Source organism: Notothenia rossii, assembly GCF_949606895.1.
Source record: "Notothenia rossii genome assembly, chromosome: 5".
In the NCBI taxonomy this organism is placed as follows: Eukaryota; Metazoa; Chordata; class Actinopteri; order Perciformes; family Nototheniidae; genus Notothenia; species Notothenia rossii.
The window spans coordinates 66,873,457-66,892,698 of NC_136903.1; the positions used below are offsets into that span (position 1 = coordinate 66,873,457).

The 19,242-nt window shown below is 39.7% G+C and overlaps 2 protein-coding genes across 4 annotated transcripts; one reads left to right on the forward strand and one right to left on the reverse strand.

Moving 5' to 3' along the window:
• The first annotated feature begins 690 nt into the window (after positions 1-690).
• On the forward strand, positions 691-11,593 carry tspan2a (tetraspanin 2a). Of its 2 annotated transcripts, XM_079682075.1 has the most exons (9): positions 691-895; positions 3,842-3,944; positions 7,541-7,638; positions 8,367-8,441; positions 8,518-8,610; positions 8,693-8,764; positions 8,936-9,019; positions 9,188-9,255; positions 9,369-11,593. In XM_079682075.1, exons 1-8 carry the CDS (start codon positions 827-829, stop codon positions 9,251-9,253), a joined length of 660 nt encoding a protein of 219 aa, XP_079538201.1. In that variant the 5' UTR covers positions 691-826; the 3' UTR covers positions 9,254-9,255; positions 9,369-11,593. The 2 variants fall into 2 exon arrangements, with proteins under 2 accessions (XP_079538201.1, XP_079538200.1); XM_079682074.1 differs by having other exon boundaries at positions 697-895; positions 9,188-11,593.
• Positions 10,940-17,264, reverse strand: slc25a55a (solute carrier family 25 member 55a). Of its 2 annotated transcripts, XM_079682071.1 has the most exons (10): positions 17,108-17,264; positions 16,314-16,421; positions 15,946-16,071; positions 14,555-14,610; positions 13,239-13,329; positions 13,020-13,138; positions 12,719-12,914; positions 12,475-12,629; positions 12,002-12,077; positions 10,940-11,917 (listed from the first exon to the last, which is right to left on the reverse strand). In XM_079682071.1, exons 2-10 carry the CDS (start codon positions 16,331-16,333, stop codon positions 11,758-11,760), a joined length of 999 nt encoding a protein of 332 aa, XP_079538197.1. In that variant the 5' UTR covers positions 16,334-16,421; positions 17,108-17,264; the 3' UTR covers positions 10,940-11,757. The 2 variants fall into 2 exon arrangements, with proteins under 2 accessions (XP_079538197.1, XP_079538198.1); XM_079682072.1 differs by lacking the exons at positions 16,314-16,421; positions 17,108-17,264 and having other exon boundaries at positions 13,239-14,130; positions 15,946-16,029.
• Positions 17,265-19,242: the final 1,978 nt, after the last annotated feature.

The following is a 19,242-nucleotide window of genomic DNA, read 5'->3' on the forward strand; positions in this document are numbered from 1 at the left end:
AGTAGGCCTAAAATCTGCAGGATTAAAAGCGCAGATAAACTCTAATCCAACTTCTAATGTAAAGGTCATAGAGATAGAAGTCAAAGTGAGACTGTTGCTTTTAGTTAAACTAAGTCAGACTTGCCGTTCTGAGAAACCCATGATGCTCACATGTATTTTTCTGTGACTAAAAAGTGCAGAAAGAAATAAAATCTGCAAACAGATGGCAGTTTTCTTTACCAGTTTTCTATCTCCTGCCCACATAGATTGTTATGTAATGTGATGTTTCCTCATGTATACACACACACAAATATGTGATGTGAAGGGCAAGATTCAAGGCTTTATTTTCATGTGCACATTAGCTACAGTGTAGATGTGGCAATGAAAAACGTAAGTCACAGGCTCCTCCAACAGTGCAACGCGTGAATATATAGGACATAAAACAAATAAAATTGTGCAAGAGAATGTTGTATTTGTTATTTGTTAAAGTTGTTTATCTGTAACTCACATTTGAAAAGACAATGCCCTTTATTTCTAATGTTGCCTGCCAAACGTGAAGCAGTGATATCACACTATAAAACGAGGCTGTTCCTCATGTGTTGGGGGACCTCCCGGAGACTCCCCCGGGGGTCCTATCCCGTCCCTGAACCCCACCTTGGCTACCACACACACACATGCGCAGGGAGGGGCGGCGCGAGCGTGGTGTGCAGCTTTGTGCGCATGTTCTGCTGTTAGGATGGTGTCGCTGTGCAACTCCTCATCATTGCATGGTTCATGTCCAGCTGGAAGAGGCTCTGCACAATAACAGCCATCAGAAATCGGGAATATCGACAAATCAGGAGGCATCATGAGCAAAGTACAGGGAGGGATGAAATGCGTGAAATATCTGCTGTTCATCTTCAACTTCATCTTCTGGGTAAGTCCGACTCACTTCGCGTGAAAACAACGTTATCGCTATTTTAAAATCACCCGAATGTTTTGCACATTGTGGCCATTTTTATTCTATTTCTCTTCGATTTATTTGATTTATTACAAACAATTATTAAGCTTTGTATGTGGAAAACCGGTTAGTGCTGTAGCTCAGAGTCGTGTTTACATGTTCAACACTGCAGGATATGTCTGTCTATTGCTTTTGTTAGATATGTTTTTTAATCAACTTGGTTTCGTTTTACTCTGGGGGAGTTCATCCACCTGCTCTGTGCAAACTCCTCTCTGACTGGCTCCCTAAATACTCAAATCATTGCTTTATTGCCATCCATCATCATCTTATCTAAATCCATCATAAACCATGACACCTCTTAAAGTGCTCTCTATCTATTACAATGTATAATAATTAATGGTTAAATCTGTACAAACCCTTTTAATACCCATGCTTTATGTTGTACTGTAACATACACACACACACACACACACACACACACACACACACACACACACACACACACACACACACACACACACACACACACACACACACACACACACACACACACACACACACACACACACACACAACCTAACCTGTGTTAGGAACATCATGGAGGTTTATGTCTGTTATGAAACATTATGATCAGATAAGGTTACCTGTGGCTCCGGCTGCTGTGGAGTCACTTTGGATTTTTTACTGCACTGAATTATCCTCTGACATTGTGTCGGTTCTCCTTTTGAACTGTGTAGCTGATGGGAATATAGGCTTGGTAAACTTTAGCTTAAAACCCTCACACAATTAAAGCTACTGTTCGTTGTGTAGCTATGAAACCTGTTCACTAAACAGTGAAACACTGAAAGAAAAGATTATTACTTTGTTGTCTGTTGTATTTCTTAATAACTAGACAGCCACTGAATTGTCCATCCCGTTTGGGGTCGTGACCCCCAGGCTGCAAACCAATAGAGTGGAGCTGCAACCATTAGTGGACACATTGAATTGAATGAAATTAGTATGACAGAAAATGCAGTTTTAGCCGGTCAAATATTGAGATTTATTCCTTTTCTCTGTTTTATATTACATTTAACTGAATCATTTTAGCTGTGGACTGATAAAAAAACTATTACATTTGTACAAATCTCCTTGGATTTCAAGAAAATGGGATGGACATGCTTTCTAGACCACACGATTCATCTAGAAAATATTTGTTATTTGCAGTCTCAACATCAATGCCAAATTATTTCTATATGATCCCACCTCAGATTGCATGATATGCCTACATGTATCATGTTCAAAGACTCCTTTGTGTAAATTCAGCATGAGATTAGTTTGCAATGGGTTGAAATATGTCGATTAGAATAGAGATAACCGATAAATGAATCGGCTGCAACTAACAATTGTTTCGTTATTCTTTTGGTCAAGAAAATGTCTGAAGCAAATGACATCAACGTTTGCATGCCAAAGGTGATTTGTTTAAATTGTTAGTTTTGCATGAACAAAGTGTCCAAAACTCAAAGATTAAATGTACTATCACATAAAGCAAATAAAAGCAGCACTGTGACGCGCTGGAACTAGGCAATGTTTGGAATTTGTTCTAGAAAATAAATTAGTTAATATGCGTGACAGACTCAGTGCTTGTAGATAGATGCTTGAGTTTGACTTCTAAATGATACAGTGTATAGGATCTTGACGGTTGCATTGACAAATCTCTGTAAACGATCTCTTGTGTCACGGACACACAGCGGCCTCTTTGTCTCGCAGTTTGGGAACTGAGAGCAGGGCCGTTGTGGTCTGGGCCAAAAGAGGCGTACAGTACTACGCTGTCATTTTGGGGTGCAAAGCCAAACAAGCAGCCAATGCTAGTGTGAGTTACATCACCAGGCCCTGTGAGGCTGGCACAGCCGGAGGCTGCAATGCACCATGGGAGGTGGACCATTGATGCTATGATGTTAAGATCTGATTATTATGATTGTCCATCTGCTGTCTTCCTTCTCCGATCATTTTTACTCTTGCCTAGTTCATGTGTTTTCCTCCTAGAATGTTATTTTTAGGAATCAGGGTTAAAAGTAAAATGGTTGAGATGATCACATTTACATGTATTATCAGATATTTGATCTGTAAAATGAAGATCAAGAAACATTAAGGGTTGTTATTTATTAAAAGTATGTGTTCAGGAGTTATTGTGTAAAATATTGTAAAACTCAACTGTTTTGCTCTAAATAAAAACTTATAATAGGAAATAACCACTAATACACCCCACCTGCTGCTATATTGCTCTCATGTTATTCATATGATTCAAGAAATGTATTCACAAAAGTATATTTAGTATTAAAACCCTTCATATGTATCAATGTTAAACATGGGCAGTTTACACCTGAATGTTCTTTGTGTCTAAGGTCAGAAGGATTCACTTTCTGAGGGTGAGACCTGCTTCAATCGATGGTTTATTTCTGGTCAAACTCACCCAGGGAGCAGTGATGACGTCTCAGTGTCGAGAAAAACATTGCACCTGATGTCCTATCTTAATTTGTACTACATGCCATTAAGCAGAGGAAAAGTGTTTCCTGGTTTTACAGCCTATGATCTGTTTGAGAGTCTAAACAGGTCTTACACTTGTAGTCTCTAAAGAGTTGATGCATTAACATCTTTGGCAGCAGTTTGTTCGGGATAAACAGGAGAAGAAAAGGGACAGTGGGCACCAGTAGCCACTTCACTGAGGAGACAAAGATGAGAGCAGCACATTCAGAATATTAATCAACAGAAGAGCCAAAGATAAAAACTACAGGGGCCTCAATATTTAACTGTGAAGAGATTTCTCAGAAACATCAAACCAGAGACATCATTTAAATCTTCAGAATAACCAGAGACCACATTTCAAACAGTGTTCTTTAATATCCTGCCACAGTGAGTAATTGTAACCTGACTGTGGCTCCTCAGCTGTCGGGCCTGCTGGTGCTGGCGGTGGGACTCTGGCTCAGGTTTGACCCCAACACAGTGGAGCTGCTGACGGGGGACGGAGCCCCTGACACCTTCTTCATAGGTACGTCCTCCAAACACAGCCTACATCTACTGCAACATAGGGCAAGATAACAGAATAACATGTTTAAGTTGTTTATTTATTTTAGTGTATTAAACAGTTTTTATTTTTTCTTGATTTTAAGTGAAGTAATTTAATAGTTCAAGTTCTTATGTCAACAATGCAACAATGCAAGTTTGGCCTGCAGCTACTGAAGCTAAGTAATGTTATGAGGAATTGGAAGTCTATTTTTCAAAATAAATCTTCAAATTCGAGCAACATTGTGGTTAATAAAATCCACAATGTAGCTTGAATTTAGAGATTTATTTTGAAAAATGTAAACGCTATGTTGCTGATACATTTCCTTTTCAAGCTACTGAACATAGTTTGACTTCTCAATATAAAAAGTATCAAATGTAAGAATGTAAAAGATAGAATTTCTTAGATATTAAGACACATTTTCAGGCATAAAATAAACACTATTCAGGTGAACAAGAACAAGCTTCAGAGAACAAAGGGCAGAGCCAGGTTGCACGCTTGATGACATAAGGTTTTATGGTGCGCTGTAAAAATCGTTTCACAAATGCCCCTCTGGGATTCTCCTCCACCATTTTAACTGGAGAGCCTTTCAGGGGCCGCAGGTGTTGTTGAGCGGTAATGAGAGCTTAACAGGCGCATCCTACCTTTAATGCATGGTGATGTTTCAGCACTTCCTCCCCACGACCCAACTCACTGTTCTGAGTGGTTTAGTCCCAGATCATCGGATGTGCCACACCGCTTTGCAAAGTGTGTACTCACTAACATATTACGGTGCTGAGAGGAAGTGAGCACATGTCAAACCGTTATTGACATGCTCCATTAGCAGTAGTGCTCCGTTTTATAGGTTATGGAGAGAATTTCTCATGTTTTACAAATAATGATTCGGTTTTCCTCTCACTGGGGGAATACGAAATGATTAATCAGAGCTCAGGCAGCGACAAATGGACCTGAGCCTCAAACAGCACTTTGCACTAAGGTTACTTTTGATTGAGCTAAAACATTCAAACACAAAGAGTGGACAAACACCTTCAGTGTGTGGTAGTGCACACAATGGGCTTCTCTCTTTCTCTGTCGCTCTGCGTAGGACGATTAGAATGAAGCCTATTCTTGTAACTCCCGTTTAGATCATGCCCTAAAATGGTGACTTCACTTCCTCAGCGCTCTGCCCTCATGGGGCTGCCTCCCTCAGGAGAGGAGGAGCAGGCTGGGTGGGGCAAGTGACAGGAGGATACCTCCTTTTGGATCATGATGCTGCACCATTCAGGGCAACTTTGTGAGGAATAAAACAAAAACAAAGTTTCTTGTTGAATGTAAAAGGGGAAAAAGTGAAGTCCAATACAGCCTTAAAAATATAAATAGGTAACACCCAATATAAACTGGGCAAACAAGACACGCAATATATTATTTGAGAGATACTCACTTGAGTCCTCACAGTTGTTCATCAGTTTATGCAAAACTACTGCAGCGAGATCATTTTCGTTCAGTTTGGTTTAATTTGACATGCAAATATCACAGAGCGAGCACACATTTTTAATCGGTGCGTTGCCCATAATCGGTACTTCACATTTCAGCAGGAAATACTTACATTTTGACTCAACTAAAGTTACAGGCATCTGCTCACTCATCACTACATCAAAAATATTAATGCAGTACAGTATAATAAACTCAAAAAATTGGGCTAACTGCATTTATATAATATATTAAATAAAGGAATACCTTCCTTTCTGTGTTGAACTGCCCTTGTTCTAATGTTAGACAGCAGAGATATCTATTTATCTACATTTCCAATTAATCCTGCATAGGGCGTCTAACAGAGGAGCCTTAGCAACAAAATAAATATGATCATGAGCAGAACGCTGCCTTCATGCACCTCCAGCACTGAGACTGAACAGAGGGACCTAACAAGGGAAAGTGGAAGCATTCCCTGTGGCTGAATCCTTTTCCATGCTGTCACCTTGTTGCTCCCTGCGCCTGCATGTAAACAGCCATTATGTGCATTCATCAGAAAGAGACTGAGATGTTTACACTGATATGTATCGCTACATGCTACCAGCCTTAACAAGGAGGGACACTTTCTGCTGGTTTCTCTACAAGTGTTTAAGGCAGCAGCCAGGCAGCTTCTTGTACACTCTGTATACACAGTAGAAGCTTGGCCCATTATAACCCTCCACTTTGAAGCAGCCTATCCTTCGTTCATTCCTGCCCCCTTCAGCTATCCACCTCACCTTCACCTCCCCTTTTGTTCAACCACAGGAAAACAACAGCTTGTAATCACCCCCCCCCCCCCCCCCCATGTGGATTAATTAAATTGCTGCAATGGTTGCCGTCTATGTCATGGAGAAGACCCTTAGCGTGGACCCCGGGGACAGAGTCGGTGTATAGTTACAGTGTGAGGTCTACGTAGTGAGGGCTGGGAGCTGAGGAGCAGACCGGGGGGGCTGATGACATCCAGGCTCGAGGGGAGCGGGGACGGCTGGGGGATGTAGTTTAAAAATTAGATTTCCGACCAGACAGATGGCATCTCTGTGCTTCTGTACCTCACAATGTCGGAATCATTGGAAATGACATTATCAAAGGTCTGAAACCAGAAGCCTTGTTTCTCAGTAGACTCCATCAGCTTTCATTCTAACTCTAACGGTGATACTGCAGAGGGTGTAGCTGCACCTCTGAGACAGAGATGGAGGATTTCAGCTATTTGCAGCTCGCCTGAAGCAGCACAGAGTCCAGCGTCTTGCTCAACACACTCAAAGGGACGGCAGATGGTATTTATTTTCAGACTGAGCTTTCAGTTATTGGACTGTCTCAACCAGCTCTTATCTTCAAACCAACATTCTTTTTCTTTTTTAGTTCATTTTTAGAAACAATGATTAGGACACCAACTCTAATCCGACAGATTAAGTGCACTCATCTCTCTCATTCCCCCAGAGGAGGAAACATTACAAAGAAATACTATTTAAGTTCTGGTCGTGTCAGAGATTCTTTTTGCACCTCGAGTTAAAGCTTTAATATTCACAAGTATCTGGACTGGAGGAGTGGGCTCGTAATCACACTGAATTGTGGGAGGTGGTTCAGTGCTTTCGGGCTTCTCAAAGAGTTTCCACCTACACTTTTCTGCTGCAAGTCAAACAGTCCTTTTATAACTCATGTTACAGCAAAGACTTGCTTAATGATGCCGACTGCAGTTTAAGCTGTGAATTGCAGTCATGCTATAGACACTGGGATAAGATGTATTCATTGAGAACATATATTCCTCTATCCTGAACATTACTGGATTACATTTAAAAAAAAAAAAAAATTCTTTAATTATTATTTGTATTATATATATATTTTTACTTTATTTTACTATATTTTTTATTATTGTTTATGTTATTAAAGTTTTCTTTAAATAGTTCTCTGTGTTTTTTATTTTTGTTTTACTTTTATGTATGCACCACGACACCAAGTCAAATTCCTCGTACGTGTCAACCTACCTGGTAATAAACCTGATTCTGATTGTGATTCTAGTGGATTGTTACTCCTGATTTATTTCTACAGATATAAACGATTTAAAGTTCTCATCCATCTACTTTTCCTCCCCTCAGCCGTGTACATCCTTCTCGGTGCAGGAGGCCTGATGATGATCGTCGGGTTCTTTGGTTGTTTTGGCGCTGTACGCGAGTCGCAGTGTCTTCTTGCATCGGTGAGTGTGGGTGCTTTAAAGTGTTCCTATTCTTGTACTTTAAACGTGTAATCAATGTGAATCAATCCCTCAAATGTTTTACTTCTAAAGGTTTAATTACTAAATGTCCTGGTTATTTATATGCAGTTGCCTGGAAAGATCTATGTGTAATTTGGTTCCAATTATAGGTGAAATAGGCTTTAATTGGCACGATAATGGTGTTAATTAATCCTAATTATTGCGAGGGTAAACAAGAGTTTTGAAATGAGTGCACATTAGGTGCAAACAATAGAAAATGTGTCTGCTAATAAAAAAATGATTTTCTTAAAAGCATCTAGGAAATCACAGGGAAATGATTGATCTATAAAATGATCAATTTAAGTGATACAGACTCTCCTTGTAAATGGTAATGGTAAATGGACTGTACTTATATAGCGCTTTATCCAGTCTTTAAGACCCCTCAAAGCGCTTTTACATACTACATGTCATTCACCCATTCACACCCATTCATACAGAGCAGTGTACCTTACTCTAGGATCTAACATTCACACACCGTTGGCCATGCCATCGGGAGCAACTCAGGGTTAAGTATCTTGCCCAAGGATACATCGACATGTTGACTGCATGGGCTGGGATCGAACCCACAACCTTCTGGTTGAAAGACGACCACACTCCCTCACAGCCACAGTCGCCTTGTATAAAGATACCTCTCGTATGGGACATTAATGAGCCTTTCTCCTGCTCTACAGTTCTTCGCTTGCCTTCTGATCATCTTCGGAGCAGAGATTGCCGCTGGAGTGTTTGGATTCATGAACAAGAAACAGGTACAACACTGAAATTAAACATTATAAATCAGATTGTAATGTATTTTTCAAATGTAATAACTGATATTTTCTTTAGATTGTTGAGGAAGTCCAAAAGTTTTACAGCAGCTCCATTGCTGACGTCTCCAATCCGAATGACACAGCAATCGCAGTCATTTACCACCAAACTGTGAGTAAGACCTCTCCTCTTCATATGACTGAGTCACAGTGAACCAGCATCACCATCTTTTCTTTCACCTTTTCATTCACAGCTGAACTGTTGTGGAGGCTCCACATCAGACACGTCCACCACACTGTGTGCAGAGGCCGAGGAGAACACCCAGGTGACCCCGCTGCCTGCTATGACACTTTAGACCCACAGGGGGGCACAGTAGCACTGATTTAACTATGATCGAACCATCAGCGGTCACGGATCACAGGTGTACATGTATCCACAGCGGGGTTTTGTGCAGTGACTGTTATTAACAACATATATTCATTTTTCTATTTTTTAGGATTGTCTCACTGCAATATCAGACTTCTTCAATGAAAAGCTGCACTCTATTGGATACATAGGGATTGGGATAGCAGGAGTAATGGTGAGACTTACACAGCATTGAATTCAAACTTCATCAATCATGATCCCAGTTTACAATCACTTCTATAAATGTTCCCTCAATGACGATTTGATGGCTATACTGTATTGTCCAACTTTAAACAAAGCTCCATCATTGTTTTAACATGTCCAACAATGTGTCTGATTCCAGGTCATAGGGATGATCTTCAGCATGGTCCTGTGTTGTGCCATCAGGAACAACAGGGAGGTTATTTAGAAGTTGAGTCCTACCCAACCAGCGAGCCCACTACACCCTCAATGACCCCTTTATCATCAAGACATCTGAATAAAGATGGAAAACCCCAAAGTTACATTTCATGTCATTTCTCTAGTCCATAGGAATCTGGTGGGGGAGTTCAGTGAATATCACAAAGAGAGAATTCAATACATCCCAGTTGTCCACGGGCCAAAATTCAACACGATACGCTGGATCGTAATCTGCACACCTCAACTCCACCAGCACTGAGTGAAAAATATTTTTTTTTCCTGCAATCCAAACTCTGCTTTTGGCACGACTCTGAGACATTCCTCAGTTTTAACATCTTTTTGTTACACGACACACTACACGAAGCCTTTTTAGACACAGGAATGTTGTGACTGCTGTAAATATGGACAGCTATTTTATGCAATTGTTGTAAACATTATTTATTGTGCCCTTTTTATGTAGCCAATACTACTCCGTGTGTTTATATGTTTTGAGGACTAGCCTACCTTTGCTGAGTAAAGTTCCACCACGTGCCTATCTTGTCACTAAATTTGCCTATTTATTGTGATTTGAATATCTACATGAGTTCCCTGCCACCACTCTCAAGTATTTCTACTTTAAAGCACAGAAGAGGAAGTGAAGATGTGATATTAAAAGGGTTAGGGAAGGTCTGATGATAAACTGCCTTTCTGTGAATCCCCAAACGTATCCAAAAGGTCCCGAGTAACACAGAGTCGTGAGCTCCTCTCGAGCACGTGTGAACTGTAACGGTGAGCTAGTTTGCATTTTGTGTGAATTATTTTGGATGTACATTTTGTTGGTGTGCCAATAAGATGTGAATGATAGAATAATATAGTTTATGCCATATTGTTAACCGTAATAAATAGAAATAAATACTGGGTGCTTTTAAAAAAGTGTTTGGTTGTTTTCCTGCCTTTGAAGTCTCTAATGCAAGTTTTGTCTCATGGCAGCACAATGCTAAACCAGTTCAATAATGCTGGGAACAAATAGACCACACTCGACAATAGGGCCTCTTGAGACACATTACATTAGTGAGACAACATATAATCTTCAAGAGGCCTTTATACTTACTAAAATGCATTTGTTAGGCTGCCACCTTTATATATTATATTTCTTTAAAAGATAACGGAGTCCCTTTCCCACGCCACCTTATCCCTCCCGTCCGTCTAACCATTTCACAAAAAGCATGCATGATACTTGTTAGCAATCAGCTGAGTTTATCTATTCACACACATTTTAGCATAACAATGCATAATCCACCCTTAAAATGTCATATTTTTAAACTAAATTGACATTGAGTCCTCTCCTAATCAACTTCCGATTCATCAAGGTGTGCGTATGTACAATCCTATTTTACATGAAGGATATACCCAGATTAGCAGCTCTTTCAATAGCCTCTAGTCTAGTGTTTCTCCTTTAGCATCGTTAAGTATTATGACGATTGAAGCCATTTGTCACTACGGATTAAATGTTTTTGTTCAAGGGGCATTATCTCAGTTTAAACCAGCTGTCTTTTGGACCATTAAAAGTTTTTGTAACAAAGCAGGAATCATTTATGTCTGTGTGGTATAGACCTGTCAACGATATGGTGTAATAAATCAATGAACACAAAATGAGTGTATTTACATTTTTAAAGTTAATATACGGTATGTACGAAAAACACAAACACATGCTGAGTCACAGTAATATTGTTTTTATTTGGCATGTTTTCTATTCAGACAGAAAGGTCTTTCTGCTTTGTTTAAGGCATAAACCAATAAAAACATTTGAAGTTTCAGGTATCCATATGAAAATGTCTTAACTGAAGTTATGTGGATAGATACATATATAATATGCACGAATGCATCTCAAGTTATTGCAGGTAATACTACTAAAACAACTTCAGGGTAACATCAAGTATTTTACAGGACATGTTATGGATTGGAAAGCCATATGGTCCCATGTCAGTAGGAAGGTTCATGATCAGTGAGATTTAAACATGTACAATAACAGTTCTTGCTGGAAATGTGTGTAACCAAATAATTAAAATATCCCTTTGCATTCAAATGGGCTCAACGAGACTTTGTAACATGAGACAGCAGTGGAAAATCAAAAAAAAAAAGTACTGCAAGCTGCTGCATTCAGGAATTCAAAAATAAAAACAAGCATACACATAAAGTACACAAAACAAAGTGACAGCATGGAAGAAAACACAAAAATAGGATGTGTATTTGAAGGAAATAGCTCTCCTCCCTCACAGAGGGAAACAGGACTGTCTCGGGGACAGAGAAAGAATAACACTGCATCCCCCAGCCCGGTAAGGCCAACAGCTTCAAGTGCAAACATTGGCTATAGCCTCCTGAAAAAGTCACAAAAGTGTTTAAGTGCAACACAGCAGAAGATGAATCATAGGTCTTCCTGTCTCCAGACAAGACTCTGCTGTAAACTGATGGTATGTAGCTGCCAGTTGTTCCACCATCTACGCTCAGAAGGTCCTCAGTCAAGTTGATCTGCTCTCATGCCGACAGGAGGTTTAGAGGAGTGTTGTCCAGGATGTATTCTCCAACTCCAGCAAAGTACATAACCTGTGCGATGCCGAAGAGAGGTGCGATCACCAGAGCTCGACAGCCAGCACCTTTCAGGAAGGCTGAGGGTCCCTCCTTCCGCATTATTTTACTGTGGAGAAACAGAGCTTTATGTAAACAGGCATTCAAAAAATGAAAAGTGATTTTGTAACAATGTATGACTTATCCGTCTTACCTCACACAATCAACCACTCCACTATAGGCCTCCTCAGCGGACCCTTTGTTCAGTGACTGCAGTCTAGTCTTCACAACTACAAAAAAATGAAAGAAAAAATATGAAATGACATTAAGAAACATGACTGTGCTGTTACTAATAAACAGGGCACATCATGCAGAACATATCACACACTTAAATACTGACCATTCTCCATTGTTAACAACCATGTGTTGAAATGATATGGAGGAGAGCTAGCTAACGTTAGCTTTAAGAAATATCAGAATGGGGATAACAAAGAGCAGCATAGTGATGCAAGTTAAGACTTGAATAATTATATTTGTTCAAAAGAGATGTTTTCACAGTAGTATAAAAAAGGTTAGAGTTGGAACTATGACCCGTTTAACTTCCTAACAAAAACAGAGGAATTTCACTGGTGTGGTAACACCTGATAGATTTCTGCCATCATGGCTGACATGGCTCTGAACACTCACCGTCACACGGGTTAACAGCCACAGCGGCGGTGGATCCGGCCACACACCCGGACATGAAGGCCCAGTAGAACGGAGACGCAGCATCAGGACTCGGTTTGCCCAGGCGGTTCAGGTTGGCAAACAGCGGGAAGTAAACAATAGAAAAGGGAACATCCCTGAAAGGAACAAAATAAATAGTTGTTTCAGACTGAAACCCTGATACCTAGTAACTAGTCTGTCTAGTTAGCATGAATAGGAGTTTCACCTGATCAGGGTGGCCCCCAGGCCTTTGTAGAGCCCCTGGATGCCGTGTGTGTGGAACAGCTCCTTAGCGATCTGAGTGGCAGAAACGGCTCGTGGTGCTGAGGACACGGTGCACGAGTTGAAGGAGCGGCAGAGCACCGTGTTGGTGGCCACCAGCTTGGTGGTGGACATCATGACGGGCTTCTGCTGCTGGGCCGCTTTGGACCAAAGACAAAATATGTTAATACACACAAACAATGGCAGTATTTGAGTAAAATGCATATTCAGATTATAATTCAGTATCAACGGTGAACTCTTTTCACCAAGTCTGCCTGCGTCCTGTAGCTGTATCTTGAGCATCTCCATGGGGGTGGTGACAACAACCTGACACATGCCTGCTCCACACCCAGCCAGCATCTCTTTGAACACCGTCAGCCCCTTTCTGTTAACACAGAGGAACACAAATCATTTAAATCCAGTGTTTTGCTTATTATTTTTGTTTAAATGATGTTCTGATGACTGAGGTTGATGATTTTGCCTACCCATTTTTGGAGAGGTGTTGCCTGAAAAAGTCATTAGCAGCCAGCTTGATGGCCTTCTCAGGGGTGACCAGGGTCAAGTTTACAGCGGCACCTGAAATAAAAACACACACTGTTAGCATTGAAGTCACAATCAACAATTCACTCAGTTTCAAAAACATTACAGCCATAGGAATTGAATTAGTCCAACGTACAGAACATCTACACACAGATAGGAAAACATTTCAATTTAAAAGTAACTTCAACTATAAATCACGAGGGGTTATGTCTAAAGAAATAACATTAAATACATGATTTTCAAAAGGAAAAGGAGAAGTGAGCAAAACACAGGACGAGAGAAGAAATGAAAAGGGTGATGAAAATCCAGAGGAAGATGCAAACACTATGAAGTACACAAGTCACTCTATGATAAAGATGGCCGTCTTACAAAGAGAAAACTTTAAAAATGATAATGTGTTTCTATTGAAAAGACAACAAGCGAGTAAGTAGGTTAATGATGACAACAACAGACAAGAGACGAGAAGAGATGTTGACAGACTAAATCCTCATATGGCAATGCACTGTGTGTGCAGACTTTGGGCAAACATGAGAAGCTGATCTGTGAGACTGTGGACCATCTATAACTTTAGTCTACCACAGAGTAGTTTTCAAAGTCAACCAAAGTCTGCAAGGACACACTTCATAGACAAAATGAGGATCTACAACAAGTTGACAGTGAAGAGGAAAACCAAGTAGTTATTGACAAGAAGTCCAAATATAGAACAAACAGATGGCAAAACAAAAACATGTGCCTATGTTTTTAGATAGAGCAATAATGTAAGAACCATTAAATGATTTGCCTCCAGCGTGGCTGCGCCTTATCGGCTAGCCTTCAATATCCCAGGGGGACCCAGGTCTGCAATATGAAAAACACAGATGCAAACAAACGGCATTCCTCACAAAAGCAGAGAACCAGCTCTCAATTCTCCTCACATTTAACTATGTCCACAAGTTTTTACTTCTTTTGACAATAAAATGGATTCAATTATGATTAAACAGTGTTCTCTTACTCATTGCATGAATGCTATTCAGAATATCTTAAAGTGGCAAAACCACTCTAAATGAGCAGCTTTGGCCGCCTCACTTTCATAACCTTTCGCATTACTTTACTAATAACTGTAATTTTAAATAAATAAAGCAACCCATGCACTTAAAATACACTGTATATGAACCTTCAATAGCTGTAATCACGTAACACATTTTACTCTGTCCTACATCTAATCCTCTGCTACATGTTTCAGCCTACTGCTTCATAACATTCATAGGTGCATAACTCTTACCTCTGTACATGCCAAAAAAGCCCTCTGATCGAACTGTCTTGACAAGGCAGTCCATCCTGAAGAAATAGAGAACAGAGAAAATATTATTGGTCTGAATCATATAAAGTAACAGATTGTAAAAAAGAATTGTACAGATGCTTACTAAAAAAACTGTTATTTATTACCATTATATATTTACAACCTGTAACAGTGACATGTACGTTAGCATACATGCTAGTTGGGTGCGTGAAATGGGCAATACATTTCCACCCAAAGGCATTTGAACGCCTCATTGGAGAGGAATGAGAAAGACTTATATTTATCAAGGTCCATTGAGTCAGGTATTCCCCTAAATTTAAAAAGTAATCATGACGTCATTGAAGGATTAGCAAAAATAGTACTGATGATCAGTGTTGGGTTAACGCCAAACTAACGCCTGTAACGCAACTACATTTTGCGGTAACTAATAAAGTTACTAGTTACCTATTCCCATTCAGTAACGCTGTCATAGTTACTGTGATTTAAATGGGTGCGTTACTGCGTTACATTATGTGATGGAACTGAACAGAATCTTCCTGCGGATGTAATTTACAGTTGAATACAGCGATGTCCTCTCACAGTACCATGGAAAAGTGAAAGTGACCAGAGAGGAGTGATGATTGGTTAACGCGGGGTAACATTTCAGGATAAGCCAATCAGAGACAGAGTTGGGCAGGTCTTGCCTTATGGGGGGGGGGGGAGACACACACACACACACACACACACACACACACACACACACACACACACACACACACACACACACACACACACACACACACACACACACACACACACACACACACACACACACACACACACACACACACACACACACACACACACACACACACACACACACACACACACACACACACACACACACACACACACACACACACACACACACACACACACACACACACACACACACACACACACACACACACACACACACACACACACACACACACACACACACACACACACACACACACCAGCGAGAGCAGCAGCGCATTTACAACTTGGAGATATAACCACTATTTTCAATTTGTGGGGATAAAGGACGCAACAAATATTACGGTCGAATATAAACTGTGTGCAGGACAGAAAGCATTGTCTTACTATGCCACAGAACAACACAAAAACTTGTATTTTTATTGTTATTATTTAAAGTAAAGTAACTTGTTACTTTTATAATTTAGTAACTAATACAGTAACTAGTTACTTTTTAGAGAGCAGTAACTATAACTATTACTAGTTACTTTTTAAAAGTAACTTGCCCAACACTGCTGATGATACATGGACCTAGTAGGTATATTGCCAAGAGATTTGGCACACAGAGCGTTGTCGTATGAGACGAAAATACTTACATGCTCTTGTAGACCTGCTGTCCTGGTCTCTGATTCTGCAGTCTGGTCTTTGCCAAGTCAATGGGAAAGACACAAGTAACCCCAACAATGCCAGCAATACCTCCATTAATGAGCTTGGCTGGAAGACTGAAAAAAGAGAACACAAAGTTATTATATTAGAAATGGCATTTACTGTAACTATAAAAACAGTGACAAATAAAATGAAAGTAGACGTAAAATGATGGCTGGAATAGTTTTTAGATGTGATACTGTTCTCTCAAGTTCCATTGTACAGTTACATTTGATTATTATTATTATTATTAAAATCAGTGATGTCCTTCAAATGTTCTTAAGCCATAGTCCTTTCATGTCTTGTCAAACTACCTCACCTGTTTTGTTGCTGAGCCATGATGATTTTCAAAAAAGGTAAAGATAGAAGTGTAAAAAGGTAGTGATGTAGATCCAAATGTTCTTCAGTCAAATCAATAAATAGAGTCCTGGAGAGAGAAAACGGGAGGAGTTACTTTAGATATGTACAGGTTCCTCAGAAGTCGCAGACTCTTGTGTACATAGAGCTTATCCCATCCACAGCAGCCGGCTTTAGCTTATCTACCTCAAAGTCACGTGACCGTGAAGCAGCAACTCCGCTACTTGTAATATGAGTAGTGCAACCCGTGGACGGGCTCTAACTCGCATACCGGAACACCATACATGGGCATGACCATTTCAGTCATTATTCAACATGACTACAGACTAGCGTATTTTCAAGTAACATGTAGGCAGCAGTGTGAATGTGAATGTATTCGTTGTAAACTGAGTTGTATCGGGATGCTGTCCGTGCAAATGAGTTATTACTCTTGTCTTGCGATTCACGACTTTTTTTTTCAGAAAAAAAATCTGCATTCATTATCTCAAGTAAGTGTTTATGTATAACATGAAGGTAAGATGTAGAGTCAACAGTTAGAAATAAATCATAAAAGCAATTATCATACAGGTTTGTCTCAAAACATTTAAAGAGCCAATTCTTTAATCCGTTAGCTGTTACTAAACATTAGCAAACGGAGACACCCATTCAGAAGAATTCCTTCCCTTAAAGCGGAGAAGTTGGCCATTGCAAACGACTAAACGACTTTTAAATGCATAATCTTATTATCAATAACAAAATTCAAAAGTTAGTACTCACCAAACGATTGTCTTGTATGCTTTGAGTAAGATTGTTTCGAGCCGTTAATTTCTGTTTCCGTATGAGTCGCCGGCGGTCTGCTGATATATAGCTACGAGGGAAGAGAGTGGAAATTTCCATTGAGCTCTAGACGGGGGCGGATCCACCAAGAATGTAAATCCGGAGCTGATTGGCTACTATTGAACCTTCTCTATTTTAATTGGAAGTTCTACCAATCAATCGACCAATGCACCAATCATGCTTCTACAAATGAGTAAGGGGCGAAGAGAAGATAAAATAAACCATTGTTCGGCGAACATTTTTCTGAATTAGTATTGTTAAAAATAGAAGTAAACAAACACTTAGCAGCTATTTAATCATGATAAGTCTTTTGGAGTGGTAATCCCGAAAGTCGGTGAAGGGTTAAGATGCGGTTTACTAAAATACTTTTCTCTGTGTTAAGATCACCCTGGTCTGATCATCCTGGAACATTCTGGTGAACTTGTTTTGGCTTGTAACTACCTGGTTAACTAGAATGATCCTAATTACCTTATTCTAATTGATGCTATTTTGGGGTTAAAGTAACTAAACGCATGAATGTAACATTTAAAAAAAAAAATTATCCAACTACATACATCTGACAGACACAGTTTCTATAACCAACTACATATAAATATGTCTCCATACAAACCATCACAAGTTTAAAAAATACAGTGCATTGTTACCCCTACAGGATGCAACAGTTACAATTGGCTCCATGCAGTTTTTACCTGCCTTCATGTAATTGCATTAGTAACAATCATAATAATATAATGCATAAAATAAAAACAATATAGGCCATGTAACTTAAGCAGGACAGACATGGTGTGGGGAACAATTGAGACTGAGCATTAATAAAACCCTAAACTCACAGGTGTGTTTGTGTGTATAATAAATTTGGCAGGGAAACCAAAGAATCTGCTAGGTCATGTTGTGTGCTCTGGCAGATAGCCTACTACTTAATTTACATATTTGATCCGATCTGTTCATCATGCAGGCTATAACAAGAAGGTTTTGCAAAAAAGGAGAAGCACAGCCAATGGCTTAACCTTAAAAGTTTTGAATTTTTGAATATCGATGTAGTAAATTAAACAATGTCCATCTGTTGCTAAGGTTAAACCAGGAACTAATGTCTATTGAATTACTCAAAGGTGTTTTGTTGCATCTAGTAAATTCTACTGAATAGGTTTAAATTGCATATGACCCAAATGCGCCACACCCACAAACTGGTATGTGCCATAGAAAACTTACAAGGTAAATGTGCTGAAGGCAAGAGGGCTCTTGTTTAAATGTAAACTGGTTTCTCGAAGAGGTTGGTGTGAAGAAGATACATACCATACATACCAAGGCATGACTGATAGAAGTGTTGCATTAGTGTTTGCTACCTCTGAAGGTCGGGTAGTTGAGTTTTTTCATTGACAGCTTTCTTACACGTATCACTTACATAGCGTTTCTTTTAATAGTTTTGGACCTTTTTTGGACCTTTAGGAAGTTCAGGGTCCTAATATAAGCTGCATGGGACAACATTATATTAAGTTCAATAACAAATATCGAACAAGATTGCTACTGAAGAACATGAACGCGCACTGGTTGTTTTGTCTTTTATTTTGATCAAAAACAATGCTTAAACTATTAAATGTGACAATAAAAGTTGCATTACCATTACTTTTGTCCTCAAGAGTAGCCCTCCATATTCGTGTGTGTGTGTGTGTGTGTGTGTGTGTGTGTGTGTGTGTGTGTGTGTGTGTTTGCAGGGGCGCCACCAGGGATTTTGGGCCCCATGAAAATATATCACAATTGGTTACTTAAAACATTTTTTTCTTATTGTTCTAAAATTGTTTGGGCCCCTGTCAGTCACGGGGCCCTTGGAATCGTCCTAACTTTTCACCCTGTGTGTGTGCGTGTGTGTGTGTCTTATGATAAAAGCCATCAGTTATGTAAATGTGTCATAGAAGTACGAAGGCACAGTAAACATCTATGCCATGCTATAGCTTTGTTAAGGTGTACTTACGCACAGTGATTTAAGGAGCTAAATGCTCACAGTTTAGCATGTTAGCATGCAATCATTTACATATTAGCAGTGATGTCATCAATTAAAGTATTGCAGAACTGGAAAT

Excerpts from the sequence above, each read along its gene's own strand:
- tspan2a (XM_079682075.1), top strand. The coding sequence starts at position 827 with ATGAGCAAAGTACAGGGAGGGATGAAATGCGTGAAATATCTGCTGTTC. Across the intron at positions 7,639-8,366 it reads CGCAGTGTCTTCTTGCATCG|TTCTTCGCTTGCCTTCTGAT; the intron begins GTGAGTGTGGGT and ends CCTGCTCTACAG. Across the intron at positions 8,611-8,692 it reads CAGTCATTTACCACCAAACT|CTGAACTGTTGTGGAGGCTC; the intron begins GTGAGTAAGACC and ends TTTCATTCACAG.
- slc25a55a (XM_079682071.1), bottom strand. The coding sequence starts at position 16,333 with ATGGCTCAGCAACAAAACAG. Across the intron at positions 12,915-13,019 it reads ACAGGACGCAGGCAGACTTG|CGGCCCAGCAGCAGAAGCCC; the intron begins GTGAAAAGAGTT and ends TTTGGTCCAAAG. Across the intron at positions 12,078-12,474 it reads GGCTGTTAACCCGTGTGACG|TTGTGAAGACTAGACTGCAG; the intron begins GTGAGTGTTCAG and ends ATTTTTTTGTAG.